This window comes from Mus musculus, chromosome 1 (genome assembly GCF_000001635.26).
Source record: "Mus musculus strain C57BL/6J chromosome 1, GRCm38.p6 C57BL/6J".
NCBI classification, from domain to species: domain Eukaryota; kingdom Metazoa; phylum Chordata; class Mammalia; order Rodentia; family Muridae; genus Mus; species Mus musculus.
Genome location: NC_000067.6, coordinates 181,647,673 through 181,674,482, shown reverse-complemented (window position 1 = coordinate 181,674,482; position 26,810 = coordinate 181,647,673). Strand labels below are relative to the sequence as shown.

The 26,810-nt window shown below is 40.0% G+C and overlaps 1 protein-coding gene across 2 annotated transcripts in view; it reads right to left on the bottom strand.

Moving 5' to 3' along the window:
- Nucleotides 1-26,810, bottom strand: part of Dnah14 (dynein, axonemal, heavy chain 14) — a 238,340-nt gene that overhangs the window by 140,450 nt on the left and 71,080 nt on the right. For both annotated transcript variants that reach the window (NM_001377039.1, XM_017314066.2), the window contains 9 exons: nucleotides 26,001-26,254; nucleotides 23,282-23,513; nucleotides 22,824-22,877; nucleotides 20,806-20,951; nucleotides 17,420-17,488; nucleotides 9,521-9,707; nucleotides 8,415-8,491; nucleotides 7,968-8,139; nucleotides 24-113 (listed from right to left, as the gene is read on the bottom strand). In NM_001377039.1, coding sequence (NP_001363968.1) covers nucleotides 24-113; nucleotides 7,968-8,139; nucleotides 8,415-8,491; nucleotides 9,521-9,707; nucleotides 17,420-17,488; nucleotides 20,806-20,951; nucleotides 22,824-22,877; nucleotides 23,282-23,513; nucleotides 26,001-26,254 — 1,281 coding nt within the window. The remainder of the gene's footprint in view (nucleotides 1-23; nucleotides 114-7,967; nucleotides 8,140-8,414; nucleotides 8,492-9,520; nucleotides 9,708-17,419; nucleotides 17,489-20,805; nucleotides 20,952-22,823; nucleotides 22,878-23,281; nucleotides 23,514-26,000; nucleotides 26,255-26,810) is intronic.

Below are 26,810 nucleotides of genomic sequence, written 5' to 3'. Positions count from 1 at the left end.
GCCTTTGTGCCTCCTGTACTCACCTGAAGCTGCTGATAAAACTGTATGATCTTTTCTTTCTGAGATGGCCAATGTTGAAAGCCTAATTGTTCTGTTGCAGTAGATATTGCTTTCTGAAAAGATATGAATATATTAATCTAAAGTGCATTACAACCTGAGCATCTATCATCTATGCATCCATGCATTTATTTACCTATTGCAGGCTTGGGGACAGAACCCAGGGCCTTGCACAAACTCACCCAATGGTCTACTGCTGTGCCACGCACCTCGCCCAAGCCCTTAAATTGTCACTCTTTAGAACCTCTTAGCTACTTATTAATTATTGTAGTTTACAACAGTATCTCTTTATTTTTTTAAGTTCATCAACTTCTGTCTTTGAGAATAATGAAAACCACTATTTTTTTTCTCACCAGAAATGCACAACACACAGAAAAATTTTATCTTCATAGACCTTTGGTAGCAAATTTATAACCCTTCCCCTCAAACTAAGAATCCTCACTTTCATATTTACTAATATACAAAATCATATGCATAAACAACAAAAGTGGGCCCAGCATGTTGTGTTTACATTAAATGCATATATCGGTAACAAGAATAATCAAAGAAACCGTCAGCCTACGAGGAGTGAGGTGAGACAAAGGAAGTACTGGGGGGGGGGGGGGGCGGGAGAAGAGATGAAGGAAGTGCTGGTGCACTTACATTTTAATTAAAATTATATCTTAAAGAGTAGCTACAAATATTCATTTACCCTACATTAAAATAAAATATAAAAGGGCTTTATATCTCTTTGTGATTCTAATCACCACTACAGGAGTTTTTGATTTTGTAATGATTAATTTTTCAATCAGAATGTTCTAATAAATAAAACTGATAAGGTTATGATTTGCTTCCTTAAAATATCCAAAACAGGAAAAAAAAAAACCCAAAACCATAAAACAACAACAAAACAGAAAGTCCGAGGGAACCGTGTTTCCTTCTGAAGGAGGGCTTATCGGCAGATGGGGATATCGGTAATTCTGTCTCCCAGCCACTCAGCAGACAAAGAAGACATGGCACAGGACTACACAGCAGAGAAAGGCAACTCGTAGGCAAGACCAAGAGAGATAACCACTGAGTGTTTAAAAGAACCTCACAAACAGGGCTGGATGAGACCGTCACCTAAGACTCCCAGCCTGGAGCAGTTCAGTCCCTAGCACGCTGCTCTGGGTCAGGGAAGGAAGTCACCCAGTCAGAATCAGACTCAGTGGGATACACAAGGAGTCACACGGTTACAACCATCCAGAGATGTCTGGACAACTCATCTCCTCTGGCTTACATATCTTAACAGAGTTCTTACTTTAGATGGCTTTTGAATAAATCTATAATCTTGCTTTAAGTTACTCAGGACTACTATGTGATATTCCTTAGAGGGAATTAAAAAGAAATGGGGGAAGAGAGGAAGAGGGAGAGAAGAAAACTTAAAAGTGGAGTTCAAAAGATAAGAGGAATAGTTTGATTTACACCAGATAAAACAGACTTTGAGTCAAAAGCTAGAAAAGCCATCTAAAAGGGTAGTCATGTACGATAAAAGGCCAACTCGGCACAGTGTACAATAGGCAGAAAGGTATTTGTGCCCAGTATCCCGAAAGCTGTAGGGTAAATACTGATTGGCTTCAAGGGAGAGGTCCACTCCATCACAGCAACAGTAGAACAATGTAAACACATGCTACTTTCAGCAGTATGCAGAAATACCTAACAGAAATGTCAGAGTTAAACCACACTGGGAACCAAAAGGACCAGCAGACATTCAAAGACCACACCAACAGCTGCGAATGCATGCATGTGCTCCTTAACAGCACATGGAAGATTATCCATATGTATCTTACAGCTGGCCACAAAACAAGCATCAACAAATTAAAACAAAAGACATGGAAACCACATCAAATATCATTTTGACCACAACAGCACACAATCAGAAAGCAGCAACAAGAGACACATTGGATACTAGACAAATACAAGAAATGAAACTACTCACTCCAGAAGAACCCAGGGGTTGTATGCATGCAAGAGCCACTGGATGTGTTGCGTGTGTGTGTGTGTGTGTGTGTGTGTGTGTGTGTGTGTGTGCATGTGTCTCTGTGTATATCTATGTATGTGTGTGTGTCTGTGTTTCTGTGTCTCTGTGCATGTGCGTGTGTATGTGTGTAAGTCAGACAATAACTTCCAGGAGTTGGTTCTCTCCTTTCACTGGCAGGATCAGGGGGCCAAACTCAAGTTATTCAGCTTGACTGCAGGCCCCTCATCTACTGAATCATCTCGCTAGCCCAGAAGTTATAAAACTTAGACAAATGATAGCAGCAACATAGTATGCCCAGAACAATGTAATTAGAGCAAAAGTGCAATGTAGAGAAGTTTATAGGAATCATCACCCACCACCAAAAGAACAGACTTCGGGAGCTGGAAAGACGGTTCAGTGGTTAAGAGCACTGGCTGCTCTTGCAGAGGACCTGGGTTCAATTCCCAGCACCTACATGGTGGCTCACAATGGTCTGTAATTCCAGCTCCAGGGGATCTTACACCCTGTTCTGGCCACTGCAGACATCAGGCATGCACATGGTTTATAGAAATATATGTAGGCAAAATACCCAAACACATAAAAATAAAAATTAATTTAAAGAGAAGATTTAAAATAAATAATATTGTTACTTAAGGAATTAAAGAAAAACAACAACAAACAAACAAAAACCAAGCATAACTGAAATTCCAAGTTAGCAGTAAGAAAAAAAATGTTAAATAAATGCAGAAGTAAGTAAAAATAAAGGTTAAAAATACAAATGATAGACAACATGAGTTTTAAATCCGTACATGAACACGAGTACACGTGTGATGGTGATGCACACACTCTTAAGGAAGACAGAAGAGATCTGCCATTGGCTAGCTTTCACTATGTTGCTCTCTTGCATGGCCAGGGAGTCTCGGGGGCCTCCTGTTTCCTCCTCTCCAGCAATGGGTTTTAAATGTGTGCCACCATGCCCAGATTTCTATGTGACTGAAAATGAGCAAACCCAGACTTACAAGGCAAGCGCTTTATCAATTTAGCTATAAAGTAAAAACGACAACAACAAAAACTTTAGCTAGATGAAGAAATGAGAAAACTCATATAAATAAAAATAGAGACCAAAACGGGGACATTATGATAGATATAACCATAAAAAGGACCATTAGATAAAATTATAAGCAACTGCATGCCAACAAATAAGAAAAACAGAAGTGAACAAATTTCTAATCATATACAACTCACCATGACTGAGTGAGGAAAAGTTAGATGCCCAAGGAAACCCATAAAAATAAAGGATGAGATTGAATCAGTAATAAAATGTTTCCCATTAAAGCAAAGCCAGGGACCAGATGGTCCACTGCTGAAGTCTATCAAGCATTTAAAGAACTAACACTAATTCTTTTCAAATGCTTCTTTTAAAATTGTGAAGGGAAAGAACTCTTCCAAATTCCTTACTTGAGGAATACGGCTGCAAAAGCCCTGAATAAAATTCTAGCAAATGAGGCCCAACAGCACCTTCAAAAGATGTCCCACTGGGACCTGTTATGATTCATGCTGGACATGTAGGACACTATGCATGCAGTGAGTGTCCTCATATGAATAGAACAAGGGACCAAATCCACGCTGTCTGTCACCCCGACAAACACGGGAAAAGCATGTGCTTGGAGGAAATTCTAGTCTTACAAATTCTCATTATTAAAAAAGAAAACCGAAGAAGTCAAAATATCACTATTTGCAGATGACATGATAGTATATATAAGTGACCCCCAAAATTCCACCAGAGAACTCCTAAACCTGATAAACAGCTTCAGTTCAGTAGCTGGATATAAAATTAACTCAAATAAATCAATGGCCTTTCTCTACACAAATGATAAGTGGACTGAGAAAGAAATTAGGGAAACAACACCCTTCACAATAGTCACAAATAATATAAAATACCTTGGTGTGACTCTAAGAAAGTGAAAGATCCGTATGATAAGAACTTCAAGTCTCTGAAGAAAGAAATTGAAGAAGATCTCAGAAGATGGAAAGATCTCCCATGCCCATGGATCGGCAGGATTAATATAGTAAAAATGGCTATCTTGCCAAAAGCAATGTACAGATTCAATGCAATCCCCATCAAAATTCCAACTCAATTCTTCACTGAGATAGAAAGGGCAATTTGCAAATCCATCTGGAAAAATAAAAAACCTAGGATAGCAAAAACTATTCTCAACAATAAAAGAACTTCTGGTGGAATCACCATGCCTGACATTAAGCTGTACTACAGAGCAATTGTGATAAAAAACTGCACGGTACTGGTACAGTGACAGACAGGTAGATCAATGGAATAGAATTGAAGACCCAGAAATGAATCCACACACCTATGGTTACTTGATCATGGGAGCTAAAACCATCCAGTGGAAAAAAGACAGCATTTTCAACAAATGGTGCTGGCACAACTGGAAGTTATCATGTAGAAGAATGCAAATTGATCCTTTCTTATCTCCTTATACAAAGCTCAAGTTTAAGTGGATCAAAGACCTCCACATAAGACCAGAGACACTGAAATTAATAGAGGAGAAAGTGGGGAAAATCCTTGAAGATATGGGCACAGGGGAAAAATTCCTAAACAGAACAGCAATGGCCTGTGCTGTAAGATCAAGAATTGACAAATGGGACCTCATAAAATTGCAAAGCTTCTGTAAGGCAAAATACACTGTCAATAAGACAAAAAGGCCACTAACAGATTGGGAAAGGATTTTTACCAATCCTAAATCTGATAGGAGACTAATATCCAATATATACAAAGAGCTCAAGAAACTGGACTCCAGAAATTCAAATAACCCCATTAAAATATGGGGTACAGAGCTAAACAAAGAATTCTCAACTGATGAATACCGAATGACTGAGAAGCACCTGAAAAAATGTTCAACACCCTTAATCATCAGGGAAATGCAAATCAAAACAACCCTGAGATTCCATCTCACACCAGTCGGAATGGCTAAGATCAAAAATTCAGGTGACAGCAGATGCTGGCGAGGATGTAGAGAAAGAGGAACACTCCTCCACTGCTGGTAGGATGGAAAGCTTGTACAACCACTCTGGAAGTCAGTCTGGAGGTTCCTCAGAAAATTGGACATAATACTAATGGAATATACAGCAATACCTCTCCTGGGAATATACTCAGAAGAAGTTCCAACTGGTAATAAGAACACATGCTCCACTATGTTCATAGCAGTCTTATTTATAATAGCCAGAAGCTGGAAAGAACCTAGATGTCCCTTAACAGAGGAATGGATACAGAAAATGTGGTACATTTACACAATGAAGTACTACTCAGCTATTAAAAACAATGGATTTATGAAATTCTTGGACAAATGGATGTATCTGGAGGATATAATTCTTAGTGAGGTAACCCAATCACAAAAGAAGTCATTAGATATACACTCACTGATAAGTGAATATTAGCCCAGAAACATAGAACACCCACGATACAATTTGCAAAACACAAGAAAATCACGAAGAGGGAAGACCAATGGGTGGATACTTCATTCCTCCTTAGAATAGGGAACAAAATACCCATGAAAGGAGTTACAGAGACAAAGGTTGGAGCTAAGATGAAAGGATGGATTATCCAGAGACTACCCTACCTGGGGATCCATCCCATAATCAGCCACCAAACCCAGACACTATTGCATATGCCAGAAAGATTTTGCTGAAGGGACCCTGGTATAGCTGTCTCATATGAGGCTATGCCAGTGCCTGGCAAATACAGAAGTGGATGCTCACAGTCATCTATAAGATGGAACACAGGGCCCCCAATGTAGAAGCTAGAGAAAGCACCCAAGGAGCTGAAGGGGTCTGTAACCCTATAGGTGGAACAACAATATGAACTAACCAGTACCCCCAGAGTTCGTGTCTCTAGCTGCATATGTAGCAGAAGATGGCCTAGTCGGCCATCATTGGAAAGAGAGGCCCCTTGGTCTTGCAAAGTTTATATGCCCCAGTACAGGGGAATGCCAGGGCCAAGAAGTGTGAGTGAGTGGGTGGGTAGGAGAGCAGGGCGGAGGGAAGGTATAGGGAACTTTCAGGATAGTATTTGAAATGTATATAAAGAAAATATCTAATAAAAAAGTAATAAAAGCAACAATAACAACAACAAAAAACTTAATGATGTGATAATCCATCCTCTTGTACGACAGTGGGCCCCTAATATATATTTGGATTTTCGGTTATCTGCTTTACTATGTAACTCATATTAATCATTATCACAGAATGTTTGATTGAAGTTTCTTGAAGCTTCTACTTAAAGCATTTCATTATGAAAAAAATTATATTTTAATTTTGAGTATTTTCCTGGGATACCAAATAAAAGAAAATATGTGGAATTTTTTTTTAGTATTTTATGCTTTATAAATTGTTTGTATATACATATAAAAAGAGTAATCTCTCTAGATCAAAGAGTTAATACTGAAGTGTTCATCTTGCACACACTTTCAATGGCTTCTCTAATTGGAAAAACTAGATACAGAATGTACTTCAAAATACAAGGTACACATAAAATATAGATATATTGATTATGTTCCAGGCATCTCAACTAAGAAAAATTAGAAATGAGAACTTAGAATGTCGCAAAGAAATGAAAAATGTTTGATATATTAGATACATGATTTGAATGTTTGACAATATGTGCATGTATTTAATATCACATTTGTACCAAAAAAACCATATGTAATACAATTCACCAACTAAAAGCAAAACAAGAATAAAAAAAAGAAAACTAAATGAACTAAAAAATAAAACTTACTCCAAAAGATGGAAGCCACAGAAGACGTCAGAAAAATATTTCAAACTTTAAAAGAGATAGCAAGGCATTTGGAAGCAGAAGGTGGATTAAATCAAAGGCTGGTTCATTAAGAAAATAATAATGTGTTGGATCAGATGGCTGGATGGTCTAAGGGAAAAAAGTCTACTGTAGAAAAATAGGCAACAGGAACTATCTCAAAAGCATGGACTTGAGAGAATCAACTCCATAATAATCCATTCTAAGACAGGAGTCAAACAGTCGAGTTGAACAATGCCATCGTTAGGAGACCCACAGTGGTTAAGACAAACTTATTTTCAGGCCATAATGGACCAATTATAATAAAAAACAAATATAAGCTTTGAATGGTTTTCAAGAGAAATTCTTGTGATCCTTCCCACATTGTGTATGGTCATGTTCGCCACATGCTTCATATGTGCTAGCACTTAGTATGTAACCTGTGAATGCTCTGTCATGTTGATTACATATCCTACTGATATATTAAAAGCAGCTATTATAAAGCTGCTTCTATTGAACTTCCTGAGATAACTAAGAAACAAAACAAATCAAAACAAAACAACCCCCCTCTCAAGTCAGGTCAGAGTCTGGAAGACTGGGAGACAGGAAGCAGGCGGGAGCAGGAAGCGCAGGCTATGGTGGAAGGGTGACCTGGCTGCCGGGTGGAGGAGCCAGTTTTTGTCAAAATAATCTTGATTTGGTACTTAAGGCAATGCCAGTTCAACACTGGCTTTGCCTGTGCACTCACACACGTCTTAGGGGAGCAACTTGGGAAACCTTGTGGAAACACCCAGAATGCAGTAAACACACATGGACAAAACAGTTAAATTCTCCTAAGCATAGGGAGTTATCTCAGCTATTACAGGGGAACCCAGCACCATCACTTAAGGAGAACTCAACACAAAGCACCCCACTATCATTTGTTTTTTCATCAGTCATAGTGTGCTTAATGATCCTTCCACTCCCCTGGGGGAGGGGGAGTGGACATGCCTGCAAAGTGCTTTTATCCTCAAGTCCTGTGATCTACTCCCCTTGAGTAGAGTATTGCAGAAAGAGTCACTGGATTTAAACCCACACAGATTCTACCTCCACATGACCTGGTGCTGTTTCCCAGGGTCTCATTACCTCCAAGGTAAGGTGATTTATTTTTGAAACCGTTATTCTAGGAAAAACATCTTCTATGATCTTTTCAAAAGGTAGGACATCTTCCGGAAGGAGCTTGGACAAACTGGCTTCTCGGATGGCCTCGATGAGGATGAGGGACTCGTCTAACTCAGAGAGGTGCTCGCCCCTACCACTGTAGCAGTTGGAGAGAGCAAGCATGAACAGGTTAGAAGACTGTCCTTTGAGCACGAAATACCCAGCTTGTAAGCATTTTCTCCCCTTTTATTATTCTTTCTAAGGTGCTGATCTCGTTCAGTTCTGTCTTTTTGGTACCACAGGACCCTGTCAGTCCATCCTAGTGAGGTGCTGCAGCAGCTTCCCAGTCATCCTTAATTAAAATTCTACAAATTACCAGCCCAGTGGTATGTAACTCTCCAGACCTCACACTAAATTCACAATTCAACTGACCATTTATGCTCCAGTATCTTCTTTTCTGTCATTATTAGAACTGTCTTCAAGGTCCTCAAGCCAAAATCATAATGTTCCTAAAATACAGTATTCAATATTTGAGTTACTAACCATTTTCAAGGAAAAAAATAGAATCATTTACAACAATTAATCAGATTTTTTTTCCTGCTTTTTTGAGGCAGGGTCTCTTTGTGTAACCCTGGATATCCTGGAGCTCACTATAGCAATCCATTTGCCTCTGCCTCCTGAGTACTGGAGTTAAAGGTGTACAACACCACTGCTGGGCTTACAGCCATCTATTCTAGAAAAGGAGTTATCTGCACAAATCCAGAAACCTTAATTCTACCTCTAGTGTTCTTATTTCTCTTCCACGTTGGTGCCAAGAAAGTCCCTATGTTCTTGTCCTCCCTCCATCCCCCCCTTTCCCCAGAGTTTTTCTATGTTACCCAGCCTGGCCTTGAACTCTTGGACTCAGACCTTCCCACTGTTTCAGTCTCTCCAGTTCCGAGGACTACAGGCTGCATTACTGCACTCAAGAGAAGTCTCTTTTTGAGAGGAAGGGTATTACGTGTAAAAGTGTCTGAGAACTGGGAAGAGGAACTATGAGAATAATTTTAGGGAAAGGATGACTTTGGAGAGAATGCTGTTAGCTGTCCAAACCATTTTGGGTTAGAAACAAATACTCAAATCCCAGAACCATTCTCAAAAAGGTGTGGGATTCAAGTCAGCAGTACCAGGAATGGAGTGTACTAAAGCAGTGCTCATCGGTGAACTGACACAGAATCACACCAAGGATCAGGCACAGGACCTGTGCTTTCACAAGTTCTACAAATTACTGAGGTGCACAAAGAGCTGGAGAGCACTGGTGTGGAGGCTGGTATCCACACGCAGAGGGAGCACATGTGGTCTGAAATATCATAGATGGTGTCACTGTCCCCCGACCGTGGAGGCGAGGCCGAGGACTCTGGATGCCTAGCTACAGTGAACACAGTACTTCCCATTTCATGATGGGTCTGGTCTTGCTGATTCCTGGCCAATAACAGAAATGCCTTTGAGTCTCATTTCCATAACCAGCTTTAAGTCTTTGGAGAGAGGCAGTTCCTCACCTGTTTTGAGAGCTGCTTGTCAGCTAAATCATAAAGGTGAACTATCTTTCCAGACAGTGATCGTGAAGATTTGAAGCCATATGAAAACAGAATTACTTCAGTGATCATTTTATAGTGGGGCACCATTATCGACACTAAGCGGAACAGATATTTTAAGTTATCTGGGATTTCAACCCGACCTGTAGTTCTAAAGAGGAAAAGGAAAACAGCAACAACAATAATAAAAATCCTACCATGCTTTGTAGTTTTTCAAATTCAAAACTATATTGCTTTGCCCTCAAATAATTCTATTGGCTTTTTGTGTGACCCTTACATGAAAATTAATTTATGTTGAGGTTTTTACCTTTCATCCCATGAACATGCTGGTCTAAAATACTCCTTGTATCTCATTCTATGGCTCAGCTCAGCTCTTTCTGACTCCTTGGGCTATTGTGGTACCTATTCATATGTCTGACGAACCTGGCCTTAAGTCAGAGGCTTAATGTAACATTACCCATGTGCACAGGGCAGAGATGTATCTATTCACAAAAAGAGCTGTCTGTGCCAGCTCCATGAGATGGGATTCATACTTAGCACCATTATGAGAGCCAAGAACCCGTGGCTGGACAGGTGACAGAGCCAGGAAAGCCTCTTGAAAATACTCTGCACACTATTAAATTGACTCCTCATGACTTATCCTTATAGATTGGTGCACTTGGACCTTCATCAGAGAAACATCTTAAGAGAACATGGTGATGGACACAGATACAACTGGTCTAGCTTCAGAGAGCAAGAGACTGAAGAACACTCAGCCATAAGTAGACATCAGTATAACACCTCATACCTGGAGGCTTGGGGATTACAATGGAAGAAGAGGTGGCAAGATTGCTAGAAGCACTCTGGGGCACCCCCAGGTACCCTGAACAGTCTGCTATCCCAGGGGGACCTCCATTCTCCCCACTTTCATGAGACCTGTGGATCCTGAGCCACACAGGCTAGCTTCTCTTCCCCTACCCACCTTCCCTGTTGAGTCTTTTGGGGTACCTGAGCTGCCCTGAGCAGTCTGGTATCCCCAGTGGTCCTCTATACTTCTGTCACCTCTTTACCCACTTCAGACATGCTTATCAGGAACCATACAGCCAAAGAATACCCATCAAAGGCCCAGCACACCAGGACCCCTTTCCCAATATCTACTGCAACAGGAACATCCAGAGCCCCAAACCATCCAGATGGCTAAAGGCCCTTGAAAGAATACAAACAACAAAAGCCAGGGCGATATAGCACCTTCAGAGCAAAGCTACTCTTCCACTGCAAGCTCTGACTATGCTAACACAATCAAAGTACAAGAAAATGACCTCAATTCAATCTTATAAAGATGATAGAGGCCATAAAATTCCTTAAAGAAACACAGGAAAATACAATTAACCAGGTGCAGGAAGTGAACCAAACTGTTTAAGAACAGAAAATGTGAGTGGAAGCAATAAAGAAAATATAAACTGAGGGAATCCTGGAGATGGAAAACCTAGGGAAGAGAACAGGAACAACAGATGCAAGCATCACCATCAAAATACAGGAGATGGAAGAGAGACTCTTAGGCATAGAAGATACAATAGAAGAAGTTGATACATCAAAGAAAAAGTTAAATCTAAAAAATTCCTGACACAAATCCTCCAGGAAATCTAGTAAACCATGAAAGCCCTAACCTAGCAATAATAGGAAGAGAAGAAGGCGAAGAGTCCCAGCTCTAAGGCCCAGAAAACATTTTCTAGAAAATCATAAAAGAAAACTTTCCTAAAGAATGCATGAATTATACCCAACTTCTCAACAGAGACTCTAAAAGCTAGAAGGGCCTAAACAGATATCTTGCAACCTCTAAAAAACCACAAATGCCTACTCAGACTACTATACCCAGCAACACTCTCAATAACCATATATGAAGAAAACAAGATACTTCAAGAAAAATCCAAATTTAAACAAAATCTATCCACAAATCCAGCCCTACGAAATATACTAGAAGGAAAACTCCAACTCAAGAAAGACAACTACATCCAAGAAAACACAAGAAATAAATAACTCCATACTAGCCAAAACAAGGGAAGCACACACAAACACATACACACAAACTACCACTACCATCATCCAAATAACAGGAATTAACAATCACTGGTCATCAATATCTCTCAACATCAATGGATTTAATTCCCCAATAAAAAGACATGGGCTATCTGATAAAAGGCTAATATCCAATATATACAAAGAACCCAAGAAGTTAGACTCCAGAAAACCCTACTAAAAACTAACTAAACCTACTAAAAATGGGGTACAGAGCTAAACAAAGAATTCTCAACTGAGGAATACCAAAAGGCTGAGAAGCACCTAAAAAAATGTTCAGCATCCTTAGTCATCAGGGAAATGCAAATCAAAACAACCCTGAGATTCCACCTCACACCAGTCAGAATGGCTAAGATCAAAAACTCAGGTGACAGTACATGCTGGCGAGGATGTGGAAAAAGAGGAACACTCCTCCATTGCTGGTGGGATTGCAAGCTGGTACAACCACTCTGGAAATAAGTTTGGCAGCTCCTCAGAAAACTGGACATAGTACTACCTGAGGATACAGCAATACTACTTCTGGGCATATACCCAGAAGATGCTCCAACAGGTAATAAGGACACATATTCCACTATGTTCATAGCAGCCTTATTTATAATATCCAGAAGCTGGAAAGAACCCAGATGTCCTTCAACAGAGGAATGGATACAGAAAATGTGGTGCATTTACACAATGGAGTACTACTCAGCTATTATAAAACAATGAATTTATGAAATTCTTAGGCAAATGGATGGGTCTGGAGGATATCATTCTGAGTGAGGTAACCCAACCACAAAAGAACACACATGATATACACTCACTGATAAGTGGATATTAGCCCAGAAGCTTGGAATACCCAAGATACAATTCATAAAACACATGAAACTCAAGAAGAAGGAAGACCAAAGTGTGGATACTATGATCCTTCTTAGAAGGGGGAATAAAATACCTTTGGAAGGAGTTACAGAGACAAAGTGTGGAGCAGAGACAGAAGGAATGACAATCCAGAGACTGCTCCACCTGGGGGTCCATCCCATATACAACCACCAAACCCAGATACTATCATGGATGCCAACAAATACTTGCTGACAGGATCCTGATATAGCTGTCTCCTGAGAGGCTCTGCCAGTGCCTTCTGACAAAGTGCCTTCCATTCGACTGAGCACAGGGTCCCCAATGAAGGAGCTAGAGAAGGTACTCAAGGAGTTGAAGGGGTTTGCAGTCCCGTAGGAGGAACAACAATATGAACTAGCCAGTACCCCCAGAGCTCCCAGAGACTAAACCACCAACCAAAGAGTACACAGGGTGGGACTCATGGCTCCAGCTGCATGTGTAGCAGAGGATGGGCTTGTTAGACATCAATGGAAGGAGAGGTCCTTGGTCCTGTGAAGGCTCTATGCCCCAGTGTAGGGGAATGCCAGGGCTAGGAAGCAGGAATGGGTGGGTTGGTGAGCAGGGAGAAGTGGGAAGGGGATGGGGAGTTTCAGAGGGGAAACCTGGAAAGGGGATAACATTTGAAATGTAAATAAAGAAAATATCTAATTAAAAAAAAAAAGGACACAAGCTAAGAGACTGGATGTAAAAACAGGATCCATCATTCTGCTACATACAAGAAACACACCTCAGCAATAAGGACAGATATTACCTCAGAGAAAAGGGCTGGAAAAAAGTTTTCCAAGCAAATGGACCCAAGAAGCAAGCTGGAATAGGCATTCCAATATCCAATAAAATAGACTTTCAACCAAAATTAATCAAAAGCAACAGGGAAGGATACTTCATATTCATTAAAGGAAAAAAATCTTCCAAGATGTTCATTTTAATTCTGAACATCTATGCCTCAAACACAAGAGCACCCACATTTGTAAAATAAGCATTGCTAAAGCTTAAATTGCACATTGAACCCCACACATTAATAATGGGAGACTTCAACACTCCACTTTCACGAACTGACAGGTCATTCAGACCAAAACTGAACAGAAAAATACCGAAACTAATATTATGAGTCAAATGGACCTAACAAACATCTATAGAGTATTTCACCCAAACACAAAAGAATATACCTTCTTCTCAGCACCTCATGGATCCTTCTCCAAAATTGTTGATATAGTCAGTCACAAAGCAAGCCTCAACAGATACAAGAAAATTGAAATAATGCCTTGTATCTTATCAAACCACTAATGGATTTCTTTTAAAAAAATAAAATAAAAATAATTTTAAAAAGGTGACTTCAGAAATACCAGAAAGCCTACACACTCATGGGAATTGAACAACTTTCTACTCAATGATTTCTGGGTCAGAGAAGAAATTAAAGACTTTCTAGAATTCAACGAAAATGAAGGCACAATCTACCTGTGATGGTTTGTATATCCTTGGACCAGGGAGTGGCACCATCGGGAGGTGTGGCCTTGTTGGAATAGGTGTGACCTGGTCAGAATGGATGTGTCACTGTGGGTGTGGGCATAAGATCCTCACCCTAGTTGCCTGGAAGTCAGTCTTCCATTAGCAGCCTTTGGATAAAGATGTAGAACTCTCAGCTCTACCTGTGCCATGCCTGCCTGGATGGTGCCATGCTCCCACCTTGATGATAATGGACTGAACCTCTGAACCTGTAAGCCAGCCCCAATTAAATGTTGTTTTATTAAGACTTGCCTTGGTCATGGTGTCTGTTCACAGCAGTAAAACCCTAACTAAGACAGTACCCAAATTTATGAAACACAATGAAAGTAGTGCTAAGAGGAAAGTTCACAGCACTAAGTACCTCCATAAAGAAATTAGAAAGTTCTCATACCAGCAATTTAAAAGTACACCTGAAAGCTCTAGAAAAAAGAAGCAAGCACACTGAAGAGGAGTAGAAGGCAGGAAATAAGCAAAATCAGGGCTGAAACCAATCAATTAGAGAACAAAGAAAACAATACAAAGAATCAATGAAACCAAGAGCTGGTTCTTTGAGAAAATCAACAAGATAGACAAACCTTTAGCCAAACTAACAAAAAGAAAATATTATTCCACAAAATAGAAACAGAAGGAGCACTGCCAAATTCATTCTATGACATACAGTCACCCTTATATGTAAACACACAAGAACTCAACAAAGAAAGAAAATTCTAGACAAATTTCTCTGATGAATATCAATGCCAACACATAATAAAATACTCGCAAATCAAATCCAGGAACACATCAAAAACATCATCTACAATGATCAAGTAGGCTTCATCCTAGGGATGCAGGGATGGTTCAAGATACAAAAATCCATCAACATAGTCCACCATATAAACAAACTGAAAGAAAAAATCACATGATCATATCATTAGAGGCTGAAAAAGCCTTTGACAAAATCCAACACTCTTTCATGTTAAAAGTATTAGAGAGATCAGGAATACAAGGCACATGCCTAAACATAATAAAAGCAACATACAGCACACCAGTAGCCAACACCAAACTAAATGGAAAGAAACTTAAAGAAATTCCACTAAAATCAAGGACAAGACAAGGATGCTCACTCTCTCCCTATCTATATTGAATAATATAGTACTTGAAGTTCTAGCCAGAGCAATAAGACAACTAAAGGAAATCAAGGGGATACAAATTGGAAAGGAAGAAGTCAACATACTTACCATTTGTGGATGATATAATATACATAAGCAACCTCAAAAAGTTGACCAGAGAACTCCCACAGCTGATAAACACCTTCAGCAAAGTAGCTGGATAGAAAATTAACTCAAAAAAATCTGTAGCCCTCATTTATACAAATGAAAACCAAGCTGAGAAAGAAATTAGGGAAAAAACACCTTTTACATTAGCCATGAATAGTATAAAATATCTTGGTGTAACTCTAACCAAGCAAGTGAAAGACCTATATGTCAAGAACTTCAAGTCTCTGAAGAAAGAAACTGGGGAAGGTATCAAAAGATGGAAATATCTCCCTCATGGATCGGTAGGATTAACATATTGAAAATGGCCGGCTTAACAAAAGCAATGTGCAGATTCAGTGCAATTTCCATCCATATTCCAACACAATTTTTTACTGACCTTGAAAGAACAATTCTCAACTTCCTATGGAAAAACAAAACAAAACAAAACAAAACAAAACAAAAAAAACCCAGGATAGCAAAAACGATCCTGAACAATAAAAGAATTTCTGGAGGTATCACTATCTCTGATCTCAAGCTATACTACAGAGCAATAGTGATAAAAACTACATGGTATTGGTACAGAAACAGACACACTGATCAATGGGATAGAATTGAAGACCCTCAAATAAACCCACACAGCTATGGACACTTGATTTTTGACAAAAAGGCAAAAATATACAATGGAAAAAAAGAAACCATCTTCAACAAATGGTGCTGGGCTAACTGAATGTCTGCATGTAGAAGAATGCAAATAGATTCATATCTCTCACCCGGCACAAAAGTCCAAGTGGATAAAAGACCTCAACATAAAACTGGATACACTAAATCTAACAGAACAGAAAGTGGGGAATAGCCTTGAACTCACTGGTACAGGAGACAACTTCCTGAACTGAACACCAATGGCTCAGGCTCTAAGATCAACAATTGATAAATGGGGCCTCATGAAACTGAAAAGCTTCTGTAAGGCAAAGGACATAGTCAATAGGACAAAATGGCAGCCTACAGATTAGGAGACGATCTTCACCAACCCTACATTCAACAGACAGCTAATATACAAACTTTATAAAGAACGTGAGAAATTAAAAACCAACGATCCAAATAACCTAATTTAAAGCTGTGGTACAGAGCTAAATGGAGAATTCTCAACAGAGGAATCTTGAATGGCTGAGAAGCACTTAAAGAACGTTCAACGTCCGTAGTCATCAGTTGCAAATCAAAATGACCCTGAGAGTTCACCTTACACTGGTTAGAATGGCTAAGATCAAAAACTCAAGTGACAGCACATACTGGCAAGGAGGATGTGGAGCGAGGGGAACACTCCTCCATTGCTGTGGGAGTACAAACTTGTAGAATCACTTTGGAAATTAACTTGGGGGCTTCTTAGAAAACTGGAAATAGTTCTACCTCAAGACCTAGCTACACCATTCCTGGGCATATACCCAAAAGATGTTTCACCATCCCTCAAAGACACTTGTTCAACTATGTTCATAGTAGCTTTACTCTTAATAACCAGAACTAGCAACAACCTAGATGTTCCTCAACTGAAGAATGGATAAAGAAAATGGACATCTACACAAAGTACTTACTGTTCAGCTATTAAAAGCAAAAACATCATGAGTTTTGCAGGGAAATGGATAGAACTTGAGAATAGCATCCTGAGTGAGGTAACCCAAAGGACTGAAGTAATGCAAAGGAGTGAGGTAATTAAAAGGGAAACCCTTGGTATGTACTCACTTGTAAGTGACCATTAGCCATAAAGTACAAGACCGCCCCAAAGAAGAGAAACAGGAAGGAAAGCCCAAGTAAGGAAGCTTGAATCTCGCTTAGAAGGGGGAATAAAATGGTTATAGGAGGCAGATGGAGGGAGAGAGCTGGGCAGGAGAGAAGGTGGGAGGGAAAGGAGGGGTCCAGGATCAGGTTTGGGGAGAAACAGGAGAGATGACCATATGGTCATATGAATGAATGGCAACCTGCAACCGAAGTTTTAAAAATTCAATTCTTTGAGAATTCCATACATTATATTCTGATCACACTCCCTCCCTCTACCCTAACGCCTCCCAGATCCTTTCCTCATTCTATTCCACATTCTTAAAACGAGATGCTGGAGGATGAATAGCGTATAACAGCCACACCCACAGGTAAGACTAGAGAAAGGGGTTTTAGCCCAGGTCTCCTCCTATGAGACTCTCATACTTACCCAGGATTGATGGTGATAAGCACTGCACACGACATATTGATCCGTATTTCTCTACCATCCAGTACGAACCTAAAGAGCAGTAAAGCGTCCATCACTAAAGTCATTCCTCTAGGCCCAAGGGTATGACAACTCCAATGAATCAGGGCATTTTCTTAAGACTGTATTGCATTTAAATCCAAACAAAACATACTTAAAACAACAATTCAGAGAGAGGAAGAGGAGGAGGAGGAGGAGGAGGAGGAGGAGGAGGAGGAGGAAGCTTATTTGGAGCCAAAGTTAAAATCTGCTGGGATCGTGTCTAAAGATGTCTGACAAGATTTTGGAAGTGGACGCTGGAAGGGATCCACAGATGAATTGATTCGCACAGAGAAGAGACCCTAGGAAGACCTCACTCACTGAGCTGGGCCTGGAAGCCTCACCAGAACAGCGGGATAGCATAGAGCTCCTACTGGGAACACAGCCCATTTTCAGCCTCCCTTTCTTCAGTTAAAACATACTGGAAGAGATGGCTCAGCACAGAGTCCCAGCCCATGGCGGCTCACAATGGTCTGTAACTTTAGTTTGAGGGTATTCAATGGCTGTGGTGCACAGACACATATGTAGGCAAAACAGCCATAAAACAATAGTAGACAAAAATCTCAAAGATTAAAAAAAATTGTTTGGGCAACTGTGAGGCAGATGCTCTGCCAAAGACACCAGTCTGCTGTCATTGGCAACAGTTGCAAAGACACTGGCAAGAGTTTCTGGAGCCATTTCTTACCGAAGAGGGTAGTTAAAGCCTGAGAGGCAGAGGAACCAGGATAAAACCAGGACAGTCCCTGGACGTAACTCTCTGCAGAGTTGAAGACGCAGAGAAGGGCGGTAAAATGTGCCTCACTGTGCCCCCATCTCTACCTACAGATCTGTAAGCCCTGGAACCTAATGATTCCCTTCCGAGTAAAGCCACAAGTGAGCATCTGTTGGCATGTGTTAGACATATTACACTACTACAGATCCATTTGTTGAACCCACACACCTATGGTCACTTGATCTTTGACAAAGGAGAAACCATCCAGTGGGGGGAAAAAAGACAGCATTTTCAACAAATGGTGCTGGTGCAACTGGTGGTTAGCATGTAGAAGAATGCGAATAGATCCATTCTTATCTCCTTGTACAAAGCTCAAGTCTAAGTGGATCAAGGAACTCCACATAAAACCAGAGACACTGAAACTTATAGAGGAGAAAGTGGGGAAAAGCCTCGAAGATATGGGCACAGGGGAAAAATTCCTGAACAGAACGGCAATGGCTTGTGCTGAATCGACAAATGGGATCTCATAAAATTGCAAAGCTTCTCTGTAAGGCAAAGGACACTGTCAATAAGACAAAACAGCAACCAACCGATTGGGAAAAGATATTTATCAATCCTAAATCTGATATGGGGTCAATATCCAATATATACAAAGAACTCAAGAAGTTGGACTCCAGAAAACCAAGTAACCCTATTAAAAATGGGGTACAGAGCTAAACAAAAAATTCTCAACTGAAGAATACCAAAAGGCTGAGAAGCACCTAAAAAAATGTTCAACATCCTTAGTCATCAGGGAAATGCAAAACAAAACAACCCTGAGATTCCACCTCACACCAGTCAGAATGGCTAAGACCAAAACTCAGCTGACAGCAGATGCTGGCGAGGATGTGGAGAAAGAAGAAGACTCCTCCATTGCTGAAGGGATTGCAACCTGAGGACCCAGCAATACCACTCCTGGGCATATACCCAGAAGATGCTCCAACAGGTAATAAGAACACATATTCCACTATGTTCATAGCAGCCTTATTTATAATATCCAGAAGCTGGAAAGAACCCAGATGTCCCTCAACAGAGGAATGGATACAGAAAATGTGGTACATTTACACAATGGAGTACTACTCAGCTATTATAAAACAATGAATTTATGAAATTCTTAGGCAAATGGATAGATCTGGAGGATATCATTCTGAGTGAGGTAACCCAACCACAAAAGAACACACATGATATGCACTCACTGATAAGTGGATATTAGCCCAGAAACTTGGAATACCCAAGATACAATTCATAAAACACATGAAACTCAAGAAGAAGGAAGACCAAAGTGTGGATACTATGATCCTTCTTAGAAGGGGGAATAAAATACCTTTGGAAGGAGTTACAGAGACAGTGTGGAGCAGAGACAGAAGGAATGACCATCCAGAGACTGCTCCACCTGGGGATCCATTCCATAAACAACCACCAAACCCAGACACTATTGCAGATGCCAACAAATGCTTGCTGACAGGACCCTGATATAGTTATCTCCTGAGAGGCTCTTCCAGTGCCTTCTGACAAATACAGAAGTGGATGCTCACAACCATCCATTCGACTGAGCACAGGGTCCCCAATGAAGGACCTAGAGAAAGTATCCAAGGAGTTAAAGGGGTTTGCAGTCCCGTAGGAGGAACAACAATATGAACTAACCAGTACCCCCAGAGTTCCCTGGGACTAAACCACCAATTAAAGAAAACACATGGAGGGACTCATGGCTCCAGCTGCATATGTAACAGAGGATGGGCTTGTTAGACATCAATGGGAGGAGAAGCCCTTGGCTCTGAGAAGGCTTGATGTCCCAGTGTAGGGGAATGCCAGGACAGGGAAGCAGGAATGGGTAGGTTGGGGATCAGGGGGAGGGAGGAAAAGGATAGGGGATTTTCGGAGGGGAAACCTGGAAAGGAGATAACATTTGAAATGTAAATAAATAAAATATCTAATTAATTAAGATCCATTTTTAATCCCTAAATCAAATCATGCAAGCTCTTGAATGCATCTGAATAGAAAACTTGATTATTGTTACTAATAAACAGCAGTAACCATTACATACATATTTTTTGTGGTTTTTTTCAGAAAGCACCTCAGTCTAGAATGGTGAGACAGGAGGCTTCAGGAATGTAGCCAGTATTTTTGGTTTTAAATGGGTTTAGAATTAAAGAAAAAAAAATCCATGAAGAATTAAAGAAAATATCCTTCACTCTTATTCTATATCCTGAAGTGTAATACGCTACAATGAGAGAGATTCTAAAATAGAAAAAAAATGGTAACTAGAATATAGCTTTGTCTACTTCTGGTGGCTCCTGGCAGCTCCAAAGTGTTAAAGTAGGGTGAATACTTTTAAATTGGCATTGAGATCACACACACACACACACACACACACACACACACACACACTCTATTTCCCAGAGGAAACATATATTTTCCTCCCTCCTTCTAGTGGAAACACACAGAGAAGGCAAGCGTCATTCATTCCTCTATGTGCTAAATAAAACAAAACAAAACAGCAACTAGACCCCAGCATTTACTTAACAAAAGCACTGAACACTAATTAGATGGTAATGAATACCTGACAGAATAGCTGCTTTTGGCAATCTTGATTGCCAGGATCTGCGAGGCAATGACTGAGAGGACTTCTATACTGATTCGGTTGAATTCATCAAAACAGCACCAAGCTCCAGACTGCACCAATCCAAAAAATAATTTCCCAATGATCTTAAAAAGAAGAAAAGAATTGATTACAGAAACTATACAGGGGATGATTTCCACCTGCATACTAAATTGTACGTGTTCTTCTCATCTTACCCAAACCAAGGAACCATCTTTGGCATTTTTTGCTCCATAGAAAGTTTCGTAGGTGCTTGACTCTGGATGACTTCACTGCTGTTTCCTTTGAAAGCTTAAACACAAATAGCAAACTCCTGTGCTCCCGGGCCACTGCCCGTGCAGCTGACAACTGCACAAAGCCCTTTAGGGGGCAGAGCTGCATCCCAGGGGAGGTCTTTATGACCATATTTTGCAGCACATGGTCAGTGCCAGAAGGCAAATGCCCTTCTCTGGAGCAGGCAGGCTCCTTGTGGCTTACCTTGGGCTATAGGTGAGGCAAATGGTGGGGGCTGAAGGGCTGGGGAGGTGGGGGTGGGGTGAGGGGGTACACAGAAGTTTGTAAACAGGTGTTATTGAAACACAGTTGCAGTCTCTTAAAAGCCCTATTAGTGTTGACAGTAACATTTTTATTTTTTTATTTTTTTGGTTTTTCTAGACGGGTTTCTCTGTGTAGCCCTGGCTGTCCTGGAACTCACTCTGTAGACCAGGCTGGCCTCGAACTCAGAAATCTGCCTGCCTCTGCCTCCCAAGTGCTGGGATTAAAGGCATGTGCCACCACGCCCGGCTGACGGTAACATTTTTAAGATCTTATTGTAAGCAGCTGATGTTCATTTTCCTGTAGATAGGGTGATGGAAAATGGGACACTTTGACTCTCTGTTGGCACCTGTTGTTGTTCCTTGCTATCCCAGCTGGGCTTGCAGGAAAAGGACTGCAGTTAACCCCACCCCAGATGTCTTGAGCACTGCACTGGTCCTTTGAGAAAACTACAACCCAGCTGCAGCTAATTGCCACAGCTCTGATTGTACAGACAGTCACGTTTAGAAGTTTGGGCCAGATTTTTTTCTATCATCACAAGCCATTGTGAATCCTAATTCTGTAACAATTTCCACTGAGGCCAGAGGGGAGCTTTTACCCTACAGACTGCCAGAGGAACTGTTCGGACTGATACTGAAAAGGCAAATATGTGATTGGTCCAAACAGAAATCTCTATGGCTGTGAATGATGTTAAAGGCAAGAGGGACACACCCCTTGGGGGGGGGTGAGGGAGGGATGTGAAAATCAGATCTTATCTCACCACAGGATGCTTGGAGCTCTAATCCACATGTAAAAGAAGTCACAGAGTTGGGGCTGTGGGGCTGTGGCTCAGTTTAACAGCACTTGCTCACCATGAGAGAGCTAAGTTCAGATCCAGGAAACAAAACCCCCAAACTATAGTGCCTGCAAACTGTGTTAAATTTGTAAGAGATACATAGGGGAAGCTTCAGTAAAAATATTTCAATATTTTATTAGACATGTATTAGAAAATTAACATTATTATCTTTATAATTGTTTTTGATATTAATCATTGTAGCTTCTTTGACATTAATAATTACCCTTTCAGTGAATAAATGTTCAGGGTAAGAACTTAACTTTGTAATTATGACATATGCTCATATATATATATATGAGAATACACATATACACACATACACACACATATTTTCGTGCTTTGGTATGAAAGATTTTGTTTAAAAAGAATTCCACTTTCATAAAAATTGAGAATTATGGCTTTAAGGAATTCAATTGAACCATTTAAAGAAAAATTAAGATGTTTTAACTTTCAACTAGGTTCTAGCCTTCTGTTTTTTACTCATTAAACGAACTAATAGCATTTATAGTCTTATCAATGCATACTTTATATTTTTCTTAGTTTTTTCATTCCTCAATGAATTACTTTACATGTACATTTTTTTTGTTTAGTATATATGCTTAAGCTTTACCTTATAATCCAAATCTTCAAAACAGTTGAAGACCACACAATGTTTACCAAAGCTCTGGGAAACAAAAATACTGTTTTAATATAGTTCTCCACAAAATAGACTCCATAAAAATTCGACTGCCAGAGTAAGACAGTATTTCTATTTAGTTTTTGAGAGAAAAATAGTATAAAAATGAGTTATATACCAGGTCTAGAAGGGAAACCAGAGCAGCATGAGAAACTATTTCTCCCCTCCTCCCACACTAGGAAACATTTAGCTCATACTGTCTTCTGGGTAAAATCAGACAATTGGCTTAGTGCGATCCCAAGTCCTTTTCCATATTAGGCATTTGAAATGTAGTTGATAGAGTGTATCACTTAATGGATGCATTGGTAAATACCAACCACATTCGACTGCAGGAATAGTGTAGACTTAAGGTGCAATTAAAATGAGAGATGCTGGATGCAGTAGCTACTTACTTTTGCTAGGTCCTTAACAGTCTCAGTTTTTCCTGTACCTGCAGGCCCAGCAGTGCAGCCTCCCAGGTTGAAGTACAGTGCCTCAGAGAGAGAGAGCCAGCATCTTTCTGTGAGGGGAGTGATGACCAGCCTCGGAGCACAACCCAAGTACTCATAGCCATAAACAAAGCTGGTGTTTGCTTGAAGAACGTAACACAGTTTCTGCTTCCCATTCCATTTATACCGCAAATGTCTGAAAGTAAAACTCATACATTATTTGAGCAAAAAATATTTTTCACATAGAGAAACAGTCATTTCTTACCCCCTCATATTAAGAAGCAGTAATTAAGCATCTCCCAACTGAAAAGAAAGCCCAGGGCCAGAAAGATTCTGCGCAGAATACTACCAGACACTCAAAGAAGAACTAATGCTAATATTTTTCAAATTATTCCACAAGGTAAAATGGAAGGAACATTTCTAAACTTTTTTTTATGAAGCCACCATTGCCTTGATAGCAAAACCATACCTAGATTAAACAATAAAGAAACTATAGAATGATATCCCCTTATAAACATAGATTCTCAATAAAATACTTGTAAGCCAAATTCAAGAACACATCAGAAAGTGTCACCCCTGCGATCAAGTTGGCTTCATTCTGGAGACACAGGGACAGTGTGGCATGTCTAAATCAATAATTATAGTCCATCAAATAAGAAAAAAAATCATAAAAATTCATCATCTCATTAGGTACAGAAGAGTCTTTGTGAAAATCTGACATGCCTTTATGAGAAAAGTCCTAGAGAGGCTAGGAACACAAAGGGCACAATTAAACTTAATAAGGCAAATTCATATCAAGCCCACAGACACCATCATCCTAAAGAGACAAAAATCCAAAGCATTTCTACCAAAATCAGGAACAAGACAAGGTTGCCCAATTTTTACCTATTCAACACAGTGCTTGAGGTCTTAGCTAGACCAATAAGACACTGGAAGGAGATTAAGGGGTTACAAATAGGAAAGTAAGAAGTAAAACAAAAATCCTTATTTATAGATGCTATGGTTGTGTACATCAAAGACCCTAAAGATTCCACCAGGAAACTTCTACACCTGATACATCCCTTCAGCAAAGTATCAGGATACAAAATGAAGACATGGAAACCAGTAGCTTCCTATCTATAAACAATGCATGGACTAAGAAAGAAATCATGAAAACACTATCTTTCATACTTGTACAGTCACTTTGAAAATCAATTTAGCAGTTTCTCAGAAAATTGGGAATAGTTCCTACCTCAAGACCCAGCTATACCACCCCTGGTTATATACCCAAAAGATGCCCTTCCATCCCACAAGGACACTTGCTCAGCTATGGTCATAGCAGCTTTATTTGTAGTAGCCAGAAACTGGAAACAACCTAGATGTCCCTCAACTAAAGAATGGAAAAAAATGTTGTACATCTACACAAACGAACACCATTCAGCCATTAAAAACAAGGACATCATAAAATTTGCAGGCAAATGGACGGAACTAGAAAATATCATCCTGAGTGAGGTAACCCAGACCCCGAAGGACATGCGTAGTATGTGCTCACTTATAAGTAGATTATATATATATATATATCAACCTACTCCAGTGCACCCTATGTGCACAGGAGGAGTTGGTCAACACAAAATGAAATCTGTATTTTTTTCTGTGCTTTTGTTTTGTTTATTATTATTGTTGTCTTATTGTTTTTGTTTGTTTGTTTTGCTTTTTTGAGAGAGAGGAAAAGAACAAAAAGTTAGGGGGGTAGGGAAGTTGGGGAGGGTCTTGGGGAAGGGAAAGAATATGATTAAAATATATATTGTATGAAAATAATAAAGCAAACAAATCAAAGTATTAAAATAAGTGGAAATATAAAATTTACTCAGGACTGTATTAGATATTAGAAATTATAAGGTACAAACTTATAATAATCTAATAATCCTTATACATCTTCAACAGTTTAGAGCTGTTTTGCTCTTGAGCCACACATGGAAGCCAAAACAATCCAGAATTACTAGGATCCTTACATAGCTGCTCGGTCCCACCTTTGAGTGGCTCCTTCCCTCCTTCCCCTTGCAGTTTATAGTATGATATAGTAATCTGTTTGTATATCCTTATTTAAACCTCTAATTCCCTTCTGGAACAGCAGAGAAGATTATGAAAAATATTAAAATAAAAGAGTCAATTGTCAAAATAAAATTTAAGATAAAAGCAACTTACAAGTATTTGTATGCTCTCACCCTGCCAACTCTTAGATGGGAGGACCTGTAACCATAGGGAAACCCAGAAACCCTTTTCATTTCATGTCTGAGACCTGTGCTCAGTCTCATCCAGCAGAGGTAGCAGCTTTCTACAGTCTTTCCTGACTCCGTTTCTGAGTTGGCAAGCCGCCTAGAAACGTTCTGTGAGTTTCTTCCACTTTGTCTGTTCTACATTGATAGCTCAGGAGAAAAAGGGGCACCAGGGAGACCTCTCATTACCTCTGTTTCCAGGTTCAGTGACAACAGACAGAACACACGTAGCGTCATCACTGCAGAAAGGCAAGGCACAGAAAAACAGAAGAGGAGGGGCAGAGGAAGCCAGGGGTCCAGGACCATATGCTTAGAGGAACAATGAATTCTTGAAGTGCAAACCAGTTTGCATGAGGAAGTTTGAAGCAGAGAACGTAATGGTCTGTATGGAAAGATGTGTAATATAGTCATAATTTTTGGCCTCTTACCTGGTCCACTCAAAGTCCTGGATGCTGAAGATCTTCTTAACTAGCACATCCGACATGATGTCTCTGCAGTGGACACAGATGATCAGTGTTGCTGCCAGCATGGTTTTCGTGCGCTGGTTGCTAGTATTCAGTGTGACCAGCACCGCAATATCTTCCAGATGACGCAGCAAACGGGCTTGGACTGCCTCTAGAATTTCTCTTGGATTATAACTCATAAAACCTTTCAAACAGTCATTATAAAACATAATCTGGATCTGAGAAAAAAAGGGAGGGAAATACACGTTAATAGAAGCATATAATTTTATTTTAATTAGTATTTGTCTCCATGAATTCAGTGTTATAGGTATAGAGGGAATGACCGATGTGGGAAGGAAAGCACATATACATTTGAAAGCTGAAGACTGCATTTTGATTGATGCTTACGACTTACTAAGATTTTTAAATCTTAGATTTTTAAAGTCCATTTTATTTTCGATGGCTTCATACATGTACATGATGAGTTATAGACATTTTACTTGCCAGCACCCACCTCTTTCCTACTAAAGCCCCTCTTCTTCCTCATGTGCCTGTGTCCCCCAGTGGATTTAATTAGGGCGGTGTGCAGGAGAAATGGTGGAGTGCCCAGCCTTGAGTGGGTCATCTATATCACCCCCTCCAAGGCTTGGGAAACATCAAGGAAGTAGTGCAGAACGTGCGAGAACCAGAGGATGGGAAGGCGTGCTGCAAATAAAATGTCCTCTGAATATGACATGGCCCTCATGCCTATGAACTCACAGCATTGCTGCAGCCATGCTTATCTGCATAAGACCA